The 14,073-nt window shown below is 33.4% G+C and overlaps 1 protein-coding gene across 2 annotated transcripts; it reads left to right on the forward strand.

Moving 5' to 3' along the window:
* Positions 1-2,265: 2,265 nt before the first annotated feature.
* On the forward strand, positions 2,266-11,000 carry LOC133184602 (neuroligin-4, Y-linked-like). Of its 2 annotated transcripts, none has more exons than XM_061319689.1 (11): positions 2,266-2,792; positions 3,681-3,848; positions 5,322-5,472; positions 5,576-5,761; positions 6,249-6,430; positions 7,098-7,248; positions 7,468-7,545; positions 7,676-7,731; positions 8,000-8,135; positions 8,333-8,468; positions 10,713-11,000. In XM_061319689.1, exons 1-11 carry the CDS (start codon positions 2,595-2,597, stop codon positions 10,975-10,977), a joined length of 1,707 nt encoding a protein of 568 aa, XP_061175673.1. In that variant the 5' UTR covers positions 2,266-2,594; the 3' UTR covers positions 10,978-11,000. The 2 variants fall into 2 exon arrangements, with proteins under 2 accessions (XP_061175673.1, XP_061175674.1); XM_061319690.1 differs by lacking the exon at positions 2,266-2,792 and adding an exon at positions 2,947-2,978.
* Positions 11,001-14,073: the final 3,073 nt, after the last annotated feature.

Consider the following 14,073-nt stretch of genomic DNA (forward strand, 5'->3'; position numbering starts at 1 on the left):
CTGCTCAAGAGGAAACTCAAACTTGTCGTGGTCGTTAAAAAAATCTAAGTGGATGAGATATACGCAATGAAACACTTGTCCCTTTAAAAGCTATTGAAAAAAAAAATAAAACGTGCGCAAATTCTTTTTTCTCCCATTCCACAAGGGTTATCTCATTTAGAAGCCAAAGTATTATAAGACTTTAAAGTTAGGGAACATTTTTAAATCACCAAATGATTTTAACTTTTTGCTTCGTATAAATAAAACCTTTCATTATCAGGGACAAGCATCATTAAAACAGCTTGACAAAAAAGTCCACAAAAATGCATGTTTATGCAGTTTGTTGTAATTTTTCAAATTCATTTATATTTCTTTATTCTATGCAAAACAATTTCTTAAATATAAATTCATTCCATAACCCCCTCCCAGCCATCGAAATGATTTCTCACAGACATAATGCAGTTATTGAAAATATACTAATGCAAAATTTCTGAAATATCTTAGCCTTGTGGGGGGAAGCGAACATATAGGCAAAGGGAAGTATTTTAAATCACACATGCTGGAATGTATTTAAAGAGTAAATAAAAAGGATTGGGAAGATCAGGGTTTTGCATTTATATGCTGGACTTGCACTAATTAATCAATAATTAGTCAATTGTAGTAGAAGAGAAACTCAGTTTTGTTCAAATGACTCTCTCTTCCCAAAAGTTTACACAGCGATATAAAGGTTTTTAAAACAAAAAAATATCATCTCATGTTCATTTTGATATGGCTTTTAATCATTAAATTATTATATATACATGGACAAAATGGTTATTTATTAAGATCTGTTCGTTCTATTTCCCTCGATTTAATACACACACATGTAGGTCTCTAAGGAGATATCAGAGGAACTTCAATTGAATTTCATTTCTGTAAGAGTCAGCTATATGGCCGCCTATAACCTATTCGTCGCCATAAACCACATCATCTCCGCCCTGCCTTTTGACAACAATTTAATAAAGTACACAAGCACGGATAATTCAAGATGGTATATATGAAATTTTTAGCTCTACCGTATGATGTATCCATCCACCCATTCCTATTTTTTTTCCGCCCACACATTTAACGTTTTAAATTTTCAACGATTTACTTCTTCAGTTGGACAAATACAGTAGGTGTAATTTAGAACATTTTATAAAGTAAAAATCTGCAACAATAATACAAAAAAAGTCATGTTGCAGATTTTCATTTGACAAAATGTCAGAAGACGGTCTCATGAGTGGTCCGGGGAGAAAAAATTATTTAGGTAAAATTTGTAGACTTAAATGTACATGTAGGACATAGGCCTCATGTAGTGTGACTGACGCACCAATATCCCGAGATGAGATTAGTATATTTTTTTTCTTCAAAATTCACTTGCTGTTCTGCTCTTGAAAGGTTCTAAAATCATAAATATGAAATAGAATAAATTGTAAATAATCTGTCAAGAAAAGTAATTACAGTTTCTATGCTTAAACATTGGATTTTTTTTCTTTGAATGTTTGCGTGCCATTAGTCTGGAACCTTTCTTTGCTAGCTCGGTCGCACGAGGAAATGAAGAATATTAGCAAAAAAAAGTTTTTAAGTAAATCCTTTGTTTGATATGCCTGTCAGACATTCGGCAAACCTCGGCAGATTTCGGTACCCTACATCTTAGATGGAATCGGCCGAGGTGATCCGAGTGGCCTCTCAGACTCTCACTTGATAAAAAACAGCTTGATATTTGTTTCATGGAAAATTACGATATCAATCAATTTTGAAGATGCATGTAAAATTTTCCTCTCATCCGATCGGTAGCAAAGGTTTTTCGTGGGCGGCGAAGTTAATATTAACTGGCTATGAACTTTTGATGTTAACATATCAGTATAGCCAAAATATATTTAAGGCTGGTTTCTGCAGAACCAAGGAGTATTTATTTATCCATCAAAATTATCAATATATATTCCATACGTATATTTACTTTGATTTTACTTAAACATACAAGAATTATTTGGAATTTGTTTGACATATGTACGTAACTCTTCGTGTCTTGTATATACACACATCGTTTAAGCATCGGGGGCAGGTAGATCAAAGATTAACTCTTGGGCCCTGTTCTCAAATTACAGAAAACCAACAATTGTCCCGTACGAACAACATCTTTTTCATTACACAGCTTTTCAATACGAATAGTTCCGTACATTTTCACTACTTTTTAATTTGTAGCTACAGGATTATCTATAGTTTTAATGGCTGTTATGGTTTTTCCAGAGACCATTAGCCATACGGCGAACAATGGAAGCCCAGTCCAGTATTTTTATCTACATACATAAAGTTTGGGGAGAATAAGTGGTATACCTATATTGCCGTTTTCTTTCTTTTCCGTCAGTGAACCCCAAAAAAACGATTCGACTAACAATGTCCATGATTTTACCCCGTAAAGACAGGCATATCGATATAAAGGCCAACATTTCATTTACGCTGAGGTTTATTTTTTGTGTATTGTAGTATATTTCGTGTCTCACTTGGATAAAACACAAAAAACACAGCGATCGAGTGCAACATTAAGAATTCTTTCCGAAACAGCATTTGGAAATAACATCGTATAGATTAAAATGAAACCTGAGTTTATCGGATCAATTTATTTCACTTATCTTTTCTTTGCATCCTGTACATCGACTGACTTTCCAGTGAGAATATCGAACTCTGGCAAAATTCGCGGACGAGTAACTGAGCGCGTCGCCGGATTTCCCGTGGAAGAATACCTAGGAATTCCCTATGCAGCCCCACCAACGGGAGTAAAACGATTTCAGGTATTGTCTGTTTGTCTGTGTGTGGTTTACTTTTGTTTCGTAATTGCTTTCTCGTTAACCCAAGATTGCATACAGAAACAGCGATGTGATAGAAGGAATTGTTTTTGGCAGAACACATAACGCATTGTGTGGAAGCGAGAAGTACTCTCCTCATTTTTCTTTCCACTTAATTAATACACGGCAAGGGTATGTGATAAAACTTTAAATTAACATTAAGATCAGAGTTATGATGAGTTTATTATCAGATTTAGATCTGTTTCACTAGGGCTACTGAATTTGACCCACAGTGAATAAAAATCAAGCTCTAACCATACATTTTACGATTGTTAATTACTTAATAAAAGTGTTAACACGGATGCATCCTGTGATTGATACTCGTCTGATTAAAGAGGTATCTTATTTTGATATCGTTTACAAATGCTTTATTTATTTATTTATTTATTTTTTTATTTATTTTTATTTTGTATTTTATTTATTTATTTTTATTTTGTATTTTATTTTATTTTATTTATCTATTTTTTTTATTTATTTTGCGTAGAAATTTTAAAAATTCTATCATTTTATTTTTTAACTTTATTTTCTCATGAATTTCTTTGCAATTGTCTAAAAAGAATGTTTTAATTTGCAGTGATTATTATACAGAACCTAAAAAAATTTAAGATGCAAATAAACTCTTTAGAGTAACTATAAAAATGTAGGACTATAGCTTTGACTTTGGCAGTTAAAACATTTGTACAGTATAATTAGAACAACTTCAGATTTAAATTATTTCAAAAATTAAAATTTGTTTGAAAAGCAAAATCAATGAACTGGAAATTTATAAAATTAGTTTTTATTTCTTTATTCAGTTCTTGATTATTTATTTATTTATTATCATTTATTTAACAGAGACCTCGTGAACACGTCCCATGGACAGATATATTGAATGCGACAAAACTACCCCCGGCTTGTTATCAAGGAGAAATTAATGCTGGATATATTAAACAACACATGCCAGATTTTGATATGAATTATCAAAATGAGGACTGCCTATTCCTAAACATTTATGTTCCAAAGGTATCGTAATTATTGTCACTGTCAGTTTAATTAGTATTGTCAGTCTGATCAGTATTAACAGCATTTTCAATTTTATTTATGTTTGTGCAAAGACATCAACTACGTGTAAGAATGGTTCCATTTGATAATATTGTTGAACAGAATGTTATTGCGTTTGAATCATAATTATAGGGACTGGAGGGTTAAATTATAACTTGATTTGGTTCTCTTGGATAAGCTTATATTTTTAAGTGCCGTGATAAAAGTATATATGATGTTGGTGGTTCTTGAAAGTTAAAACTGGATCATAATAATACATGTATCAAAAAATACATCCGCCTTTTAAACAACTTTACTATACCAAAAAAAAAGAAGTTTATCAACGGCTAAATGAACAATTCAGATCTCCCTAAGAAATAATAATTGAGCTAATTTTTTCAATAGAAACATTGGGGAAGTGTTTCCATTAATGTTTAGCAAGCTATCTTAATATGAGGAGCAGATATTTTTGCCACCAACTTGATTTTACAGTTCCATACATACCCCTATACCTGTACAAATAGGCTACCTTTAGTTTAGGGCCGTGTAAATTCACAACAGCATAAAAACATGCTTCAAAATATTTTTCAAGGTTTATAGCTATTAATTCTATAATAATATTTTTAACAAACTTCCAAAGTTGCTTACCTTCACCATTTTATTCCTTTCAAAATGTAACATTGTGAGAATCTAACGTCACAAAAATGACGTCACAATTAACATTATCGTCATTGATGTATGTTTCAGCGTATTGAAGTCAATGACGATAATATGAAATTGACATAAAATTAGAGAATGTAAATATAAGCATTGAATTCTTATGTTAGGTTGTCGTCGGTCGTTACTGTACGTTATCTTCATCCCAGTCATTCGCATAACAACTCAAAGCCGTACTGACAAATTATCATACCGCGCGATATTCAACTTTTCGGCACGACCATGTACTGTCAATAAAAAAAATAAGAATTCAGTGCTTATATACTGACAGATATAGATATAAGACGTCTAATATTTTATGTCAATTTCATAAATCTTAAGTATGAATTTAGCGCCTTTCAGAACTGGTGTGGTTGATAGACGTAAGCCGTTTTGACGCGGAAAGTTAAATAACGCAAATGAATATTGCGAGGGGAAAATGACAGATTAATTTTGAACGTTATATTTTTATACCAGTTTAATTGTCTTATTGTTCTTAATGAAAATGAGCCAAAACAAAATACTTTTTGTGTTCCTTGTGTATTGAAAGTGTATGTAGTTCCTTTTGTGTAGCCTACCGTGCCGTGACAAGGTTGCTTGTGTGCTATGTGATGTCATTTAAAAAATAACACAAGAGCAAACCAATATTTCTTTTCCACAACCTAAGAGTATGTTCAATTTCAACCACATTTAGGGGGCAAAAATTCATGTGCCGTCCACTTCTTAAAATCAAAATGACGCCATCTTAAATTTTTTCAGTCTTTGGAAAAGAATATGAGCTATGCGGTAATGTTTTACATTCATGGCGGGTCCAACAGAGCAGGAATGGGTGCCATGTTGCCAGGCGACATACTGGCTGCCCACGGACAAATCATCGTCATCAATTTCAATTATAGATTAGGTCTTTTAGGTACTGCATCTAGCAAAGTCAATATTTAAAAACCTAACTGAATCAATTTGTGAAAGTTACGAAGTTAAAGTTATAAAGTGCCAAAGTTTTTATCAATTTTAAGGTTTTTTGTCTTCGCCCCAACACAACTTTACTGGAAATAATGGACTTTTGGACCAAGTTGCAGCCATGAAATGGGTTCATTCTAACATTCATTATTTTGATGGAGATCGGGATCGAATCACTATTGCTGGTCACAGCGCAGGCGCAGGAGATGTTGGTCTTCACTTAGTTTCACCACTCACCAAAGGTTAGCTTTCAAATGACACGAAGTTTTTGGTGACTTTATAAAATGCACATATTTCGATAGAAAATCTCTTCTTCTACTTTTTTTTTTCTTGGATATTAATAGAGTTTTGCAGGTTTTATTTTGGCCAATAAGTTTTTAAATAATGTGTTAGTATCGGAATAAATATTTCTTTCTTTAAACCTTTCGATAATAAATTAGAAGTTACTCTTGGGCATTGACACATTTAATATTTCACTGAATTAAAATTATTTCAAACAAAATTATATTGCATTCCATGGGAAAGAGGTGTCCTCTGTAGTTATTTATTTATTTATTTTTTATAATGGGTTGATGCTGATATTTCTTTAGACGTTTTGCTGCATATACTGATACAGATATACAATTTACTTCAAATGTTATGCATATTGATATGCACTAAACTCCAAAAAATTACATGAAGCCCATGCCGATAAGAAATAATTAATTACTTCTTATTTGATTACTTAAGGTTTATTCAGGAACGCAATCCTAATGAGCGGATCACCATTAGCACATTGGGCAATGGCGTCACCAGACCTAATCCCCGGCTCCAATATCAATTCCACAATTCTGCAATATGCACTAGATGTAGCAGACATCAGAGCTATAGATATCAAAGATATCAAAGCTATTGAGATGATATTTTCTACGGTAACTTGTAGTTTTACTCTGTTTAGACCTTGCTTTATGTGAGTCAAGTGCTAATATTAATGATAACCAAAACCAAACAAAATTAATTGTTATACATGTACCTTTAAAAATTGTTGCCTATATAAATCTTTACTTTAAAAAGTCTAACATTTTCAATTTTTTCTGAGCGGTCAACAAAAATCGATGTTGGACCGCTGAGTGAGATATTGGACCTGTCGATGAGACATTGGACCGCTACATGTATGACGTTTTTTATAGTCTCATTAAAGGCGGAATCAGCTATATCTTCTCAATAATCACAAACATGGAAACCAGAGAAAAATATGTCAAAATAAAAAGTAAAAGATATAATAAATCACCGGGCAAAATGCGTTTTGTCGACCCCTCGAACCAAACTGTTTGCCTAACAGTTTCGTTCTTGGGTTCGACAAAACACATGCTTCCCTCGAACACATTCAATAAATGTATAGTGTGTAACAGGTTTTACTGCGTTTTCCCCGGTCATTCTAAATGAGAGAAATGGTTTTAAAGCATACAAAGATGCAGTTTTTTCCACCTGCAAACTATACAATCGCAAACATTATGTTTGTGTATTACAGTCAACTTTTACGATATGTATACAGTAATCTTTTGTAAAATGCAATCAATAACCTTTTGTCTATTGCAGTTATTACCATTCAGTGTTGTTCCATATCCTGCTGTTGTAGACAATTATTTTCTAACAAAATACCCGAGATCCTCTTTTCAAAATGGCGAATTCCACGGAAATGCATTTCTTGTATCCTTTACTGCAGACGAAAGTTTTGGACCGCTCCCGGGTGAGCCTTCATAGCATTAACATTAATCATTTAAGAAATACACAAGGCTAAAATTCTGTAATTGAAATATAGTCTGTCTTATCTTGAGAAGCCACAATAACCTTTGGAAAACTTCATAAATTAAGATATTTTCCCTCTGTGCTAATACAACAAACTTAAAATATGCCAAAATTTAAAGATATGCCAAATATTATTTCTGGTGTTTATCATATTTTGTAGGTTCAATCTTTAAGTTAGATTTTCCGGGTTATCTAGTACGATATGAACCGTTTTATCCCACAATTTGTAATTTTAAAGGTAAGAAAGCAGATAAGTTGGTATAATATCTTTCCTTGATTAGTGTCTTTAGCTAAAGAAGTAATATTCTTAAATTACTCATACTATAAGCAAATTCAATGATCAACACAATTGATTAATTATCTTTTAGACACACTGAGTTCTGTGTACAGTGACATTGAAGATCCAGGGAGGAGTTTGGTTGAGGTACCTCCGGAGAAATACTTAGATATATATATTATCCAGAAATTGTAACATAAACATTTAAGAGGGATTCTGTTTATTAAACTATGATGACAGTATTGTTGACTATGTCTCATGTAAAAATAATTTTACCATCATAGCTTGTTTCATAATTGAAACAATCATCCAGAAAAAAAACCCTTTCGTTCGGAAATAGTCTCAAATAGAGTATCTGGATTTAAATTGACAATAAGTCTGTAAATTTTATTTGAAATACAACCTCTCTTGACAGGCTGAAGCAGATATGTTATTTTATGCCAGTATCATAGAACTGTCCGATCTCCTCTCGGACTCTGACGTCAAACCGTCTGTCAGTGTGTTTGAGTACGATATCTTAATGCCAGATCCTAATCAACCCAACTGGAAAGGTTTGTTGAATGCATAAATACAGTGAGCCTATACAATTTCAAGCGTACATGCCGCATGAGAATAGTAATGGCACATATATATGCATTAAAATAATGGAGGGGTGCAAACATATATGCCAATACATGTAGTAGTTTGAAGCTGTTTTTGAATTTTTACAAAATTTAAATTCTGTTTGTGTCGTTGATTGGTGTAACAGGTGTTGACCATGGAGAGGACATTTTTTATTTGTTCGGAATACCTCTGATAGGCAGCATACTTCGAAATTTCACAGAAGAAGACATCGAAGCAAGCAAATTGGAAATGACCTTATATAGCAATTTCGTCAAGACAGAGTAAGCACTTTTTGATTTTGCGGAATATCTTCCACTGTAACAGGGCATTTACCATTTCGTGATGTAAGAATATAGCGTCGTTGAAAAGGCAGAATATCTGAACAAAAAATTATGCGGTAAATGTTGCAAAATTAACTCATATCATCATCAATAATACTATATTAAAATAATAGACTCGAATTTTTGGCCTTTAATACCGATAAATCGGAAGAGTACTGTCTTTTGTTTGATATATTATAAACATCATTGGTACTTGAAGATTACCAATTTGTTTTTATTTTTTCTCAATTAAGCTTCGCTAATTAATAATCAACGAAAATTCCTCAAAAAATTCCGGAAATCATCTGGATTTTTTGGATTTTACAATCTTGCGCGTGCGCATTACATTCACGCTAAATCACGATGTTCAAATCAATCTCCCTTGCAGAGTTGTCGTTCGTTTCTCTCTCATACACGAATGTATGAGCCGTGGTGGAGAGTGTGTTCAAATCAGAGAAGACAAAAGTAAATACTAAGTAGATATATATTTGTTATTGTATAATTTCTCTAATAAGAAATCAGTAATATATATGAACAGAATATTAGCAAATTTCCAATGAAGATTTACACGTATTTGTCATAGGGGTCGGAACCGGGGGGGGGGGGGGGGCAAGGGGGGCTTAGCCCCCCTTTTTGCAAAGATAGACATTATATAGGCATTGAAAATTTGGGCTTACCTTTTTTCGTTTGTTTAGCCCCCCCCCCCAACTTTCAAATAGCCACCCCACTTTCAATTTGCTTCTGACGCCTATGTTTGTTTTTGAGTTTATATCCATACAAATGTGATATTGTGGCCACGTGGGTAATTATTCGCCATCTCGGAGACACATTTATTATATGTTATTTATATCTCTGGCCATCTCAACGGAGGCAAAAAGCTCATGATCGTAGGAGCAACATTAATGTAACTACCCGATTTATTTTATCCCTCCTTTCTTTTATGCTTTTTTGAGGGGAACTGAAAGGGGGGGGGGGTGTTACAACTCCAGTTAGAATCACATCTTAGTGAAGTAGGCATTCTTTTTCCGCTAAAAATTACAATAATAACTACTATATAAAAATTATAGACTCGAATTTTTGGCCTTTAATACCGATAAATCGGAAGAATACTGTCTTTTGTTTTATATATTTTAAACATCATTGGTACTTGAAGATTACCAATTTGTTTTTATTTTTTCTCAATTAAGCTTCTATTTTCATTACTTTTTCTATGTACTAATTCAAGGATATTACATTAATATTTATCAAAACAGACAGTCTTTTACAGATTATATACCTGTCTATTACCTGTGTATATATAAAGTATATGTATTAGCCGTGCTTAACTCTTTTATTGTTGAGGTCATATTTTGAACAAGTTGAGACCTGCAGTGTTAAAATTGTTACAAAAACTTTTACACCTTTACTTTAATAACTGATTGTGTAAAAATACCAGCTTAGCACATTTCTTCATTTCATTACTTTGCTGGATATGTATCAGCAGTGTGCTCAACTCTTTGCTGTTGTCATATTTTCAATGAACATCCATAATTTCTTTTATTAAATTTGTTTGGAAGGGTGAAATTTTTGTAAGCTCCGGCGTGATTCGAACTCAAGACTTGATTTATAGCTAACTGTTGGTCAAACCCATTCTGCGCTACGCCGTTACGCAACAATTAAAAAAAAACAAAACAAAACAAACACCAAAAAAAAAAAAACAAAACAAAACAGAATATTCACATTCATTGTTTATTTGAAAAATACCTTACAATATGAATGTGTCGATGTATCTATTTTGTAAATGTCCGATATGCACATGGATGCATTCATAACAATGTCAACCCGTGCACGCACGGGTCAAAGTCTAGTTTTGTCTATAAATTCAGGCCCGTAGAATTTTCCATTAGATGCTGGTTGCCCCCCCCCCCCCCCACACACACACTTTTTGATGTTGTAAGGCCAAGTACTCACTGGCAAATTCAAGAATTTGGATAGTAAATTAGCCTTTTTTCTTCTTTTTCTTCTTTTTTGTTTTTGCTTGTCAGATAATTTTGGGAAGTTGCCCCCCCCCCCCCAACTTTTGAAACCGTTGCCACGGGCCTGAAATTTTCATATTTGTTTTTAATGGCAAGGATGCAAAATGAACTCATATTTCTGAAAAAGCACATCGTGAAAATATTAATTTTGTCTGCAAGGAATAACAGCTTAATTTTGAATTATTCACAGATTATTTTCACTGGATGGTTTAACAAGATTGGGCAGCTTATACAACACACAACATCGGTCTTACTGCAGAATGTATTCTGATGGTAACAATGTTACCTTTGGATATTTCCAAAATTTTCGAAAATCAAAGATGGAATTTTGGAATAATGTGGCTCAAAATAAACAATCTCCCTGTGATAAAACTTCAAAGGCAACTTTAAATGATATTGATATATATTTTTTTATATTCATTGTATATTACTGGTTTGTTACTGATGTGTATTGATCAATAAAAAAGCGAAAATAGAATTGTTTGTGTGTGTGAGGGTGTATGTATTTATTTGTTTATTTATTCAGGAAACGTCTAAACAAAAAAAAAAAAAAAAAAAAAAGAAAAGAAAAATCACCCATCTTTGTTTTCTTGCCAATGAAGACAAAGTTTGTCTGAAGATTCCTTTTTAGCTCACCTGAGCTGAAAGCTCAAGTGAGCTTTTCTGATCACATTTTGTCTGTAGTCCGTCTAGCTGTCTGTCTGTCTGTCCGTCCGTCTGTAAACTTCTCACATTTTCGACTTCTCCAGAACCACTGGGCCAATTTCAACCAAATTTGCCACAAAGTATCCTTGGGTGTAGGGGATTCAAGTTTATCCAAATGAAGGGCCACACCCTCATTCGGGGGGAGATAATTCAGAAATAGTGAAAATTTGGTGGCATATTTTAAAAATCTTCTTCTCAAGAACCACAAGCCCAAAAAAGTTGAAACTTATAGGAAACCTTTGTTATATAGAGTAGATTCAAGTTTGTTCAAATTATGACCCCTGGGGGTAGGGTGGGGCCACAATGGGGGATCAAAGTTTTATATAGAAATATATAGGAAAAAACCTTTAAAAATCTTCTTCTCAAGAACAGCAAAGACATGATGAGTCATATTTATATGGAAGCATCCTCAGATAGTGTAGATTCAAATTTGTTCAAATGATGACCCCCGGGAGTAAGGTGGGGCCACAATGGAGGATCAAAGTTTTTCTTAGAAATATAAAGGAAAAATCTTTAAAAATCTTCTTCTCAAGAACAGCAAAGCCATGATGAGTCATATTTATAAGGAAACATCCTCAGGTAGTGTAGATTCAAGTTTGTTCAAATCAAGAACCCCGGGGGTATGGTGGGCCCACAATGGAGGATCAAAGTCTTAAATAGAAATATATAGGAAAATATTTACTTCTGAAGAACTGCAAAGCCATGATAAGTCATTTTGATATGGAAGCATCCTCAGGTAGTGTAGATTCAAGTTTGTTCAAATGATGACCCCCGGGGATAGGTTCGGGCCACAATGGAGGATTTTACATATAGGAACATATAGAAAAATATCTTCTCAAGAACTGAAAATCATGTTTAGTCATTTTGATATGAAAGCATCCTAAGGTAGTGTAAATTCAATTTTGTTCAAATGATGACCCCCGGGGGTAGAGTGGGGCCCAGGAGGGGGGTCGAAAGTTTTACATAAGAACATATAGAAACAAGATGTGTTTGTGAAACACTATGCCCCCGATGGTAACACAATTCTGGAGTGGGACATAGACTACAGTGCAATAGTTATGGCCAATGTTAAAGGTTTTAAAATGTAGGTCAAAGGTCACAGTTGAGGTCACATGATCAAAAATTTCTGTACCAATGGATAGGTCTTATCATAATGAACACTCGTGTCAAATATTAAAGCCTTGCCTTTGACAGCGCAATAGTAATGGGCTAGGTTAAAGTTGACAACAGACAGACAGACAAACAGACAGACAGGACAAAAACAATATACCCCCTAGATCTTTCGATCAGGGAGCATAAAAATATTTCTTCTCAAGAACAGAAAAGCTATGTTCAGTCATATTGATATGGAAGCATCCTCAAGTAGTGTAGATTCAAGTTTGTTCAAATGATGACCCCTGGGATAGGGAGGAGCCACAATGGAGGATCAAATTTTTACAAAGGAAGATATGGGAAAAATTTTTAAAAATTTTCTCAAGTACAACAAAGCCATTTGTTATATTGACATGGAAGCATCATCAGGTAGTTTAAAATTCACCCCCTCCCCACGGTAATCTTTTTAATACTGAACTGATTTGTGCTTTTGCCTAGCCAATGTGCTCAGGTGAGCGATGTGGCCCATTGGCCTCTTGTTTTTCTATTTTCATAGAAACGGTTACTATTCTGAAAATTTAAATGTTGCATACGACATGTAAGTACAATTGGTGCTATCCTATCATTGCAGTCAAATTACATTAAGATTGTTCAAGGCAGTATACTTTTTACCGCAAGAATTCGTGCAGAAAAAAAAACAGAAGAAAAAATCGAAGAAAGTGAACGATAAGAACTTCGTTTGGGGTGACATAATTCAAAAGGAACATGGAGAAGAAACACAAATTTAATTGTCGCATGCAGTGCTTCTTTAACCTACGATATTCCCTACATAAATATTCTGTGACACTGGAAGACCAAAGACGAATTTAAAAATATATATCTCATATTTATGGTGGCATATATATGCCATCCACATAATTTTTTGTCAACATAAGATATCGAGTCAAGTCAAGATAACAATTACGTCAAGTCATGATAACTTGCTAGTTTTGTCGAGATACACGAACTTCTATCTCCTCTAGTCAAGATAAGCTATCACATTTTTTTGTGGTGATAGCGATCTCGACATAACGAGATAATTTATCTTGTATCATGACTAAAAATGTTGTGTTGACAAGTACTGCTTCTTCAGCATTGCAGTCACGATAACTGTATATACATGTACATTTATAAAAAAAAAAGTTCTACGGGTCATTTTCAAATGAAATATGCGGCTCTTCTATCAAATTATTACTCTAGGTATTGCACGCATAATTTCAAAGGAATTCAGTTGGAACCAATGTGTGTTCAAACCGTGTCTTTATTTTCAGTAAAAATAAAATACAAGTACATGTTAACCAAACCAATGAGTTTTTACATAATTAAATGTAATATTTGCAATTATTTATTCATTTATTTTTATCAGAGATCAATACTTGGCTAGATTATTGTTATGGGTAGTTTTTGATAAATGAATGACTCTGTGCAATGATTGTTTTGCTTATGCCATGTCACTAACTCAGAAAAAACCAATAATGGAAATTTTGAATCAGGTGAATGGGTTATTTTGTTTCATGTTAAAGGAAAAAGCGTATTGAACGGTTTATTTAAAACTCTTTATTCTTAAAAATAACGTTCATCCAATAGACAAATTCAAACAATAAATTGCTTCAATAGCATTGATGAAATAGAAGAATAATTTTAATAAAAGAGATCCGCATAGTTTCACTGGAAAATGACTGAGATACCCGTTAAACGTCATTTATAAATAGATA

Source organism: Saccostrea echinata, unplaced genomic scaffold, assembly GCF_033153115.1.
Source record: "Saccostrea echinata isolate AGI-Se365-2 ecotype Australia unplaced genomic scaffold, CSIRO_AGI_Sech_v1 ptg000010l, whole genome shotgun sequence".
NCBI classification, from domain to species: domain Eukaryota; kingdom Metazoa; phylum Mollusca; class Bivalvia; order Ostreida; family Ostreidae; genus Saccostrea; species Saccostrea echinata.

Bases quoted from the DNA above. Each gene is read 5' to 3' on its own strand.
- LOC133184602 (XM_061319689.1), top strand. From the start codon at position 2,595: ATGAAACCTGAGTTTATCGGATCAATTTATTTCACTTATCTTTTCTTT. The intron at 6,431-7,097 runs GTAACTTGTAGT...TGTCTATTGCAG, and splicing joins TTGAGATGATATTTTCTACG to TTATTACCATTCAGTGTTGT. The intron at 8,136-8,332 runs GTTTGTTGAATG...TTGGTGTAACAG, and splicing joins TAATCAACCCAACTGGAAAG to GTGTTGACCATGGAGAGGAC.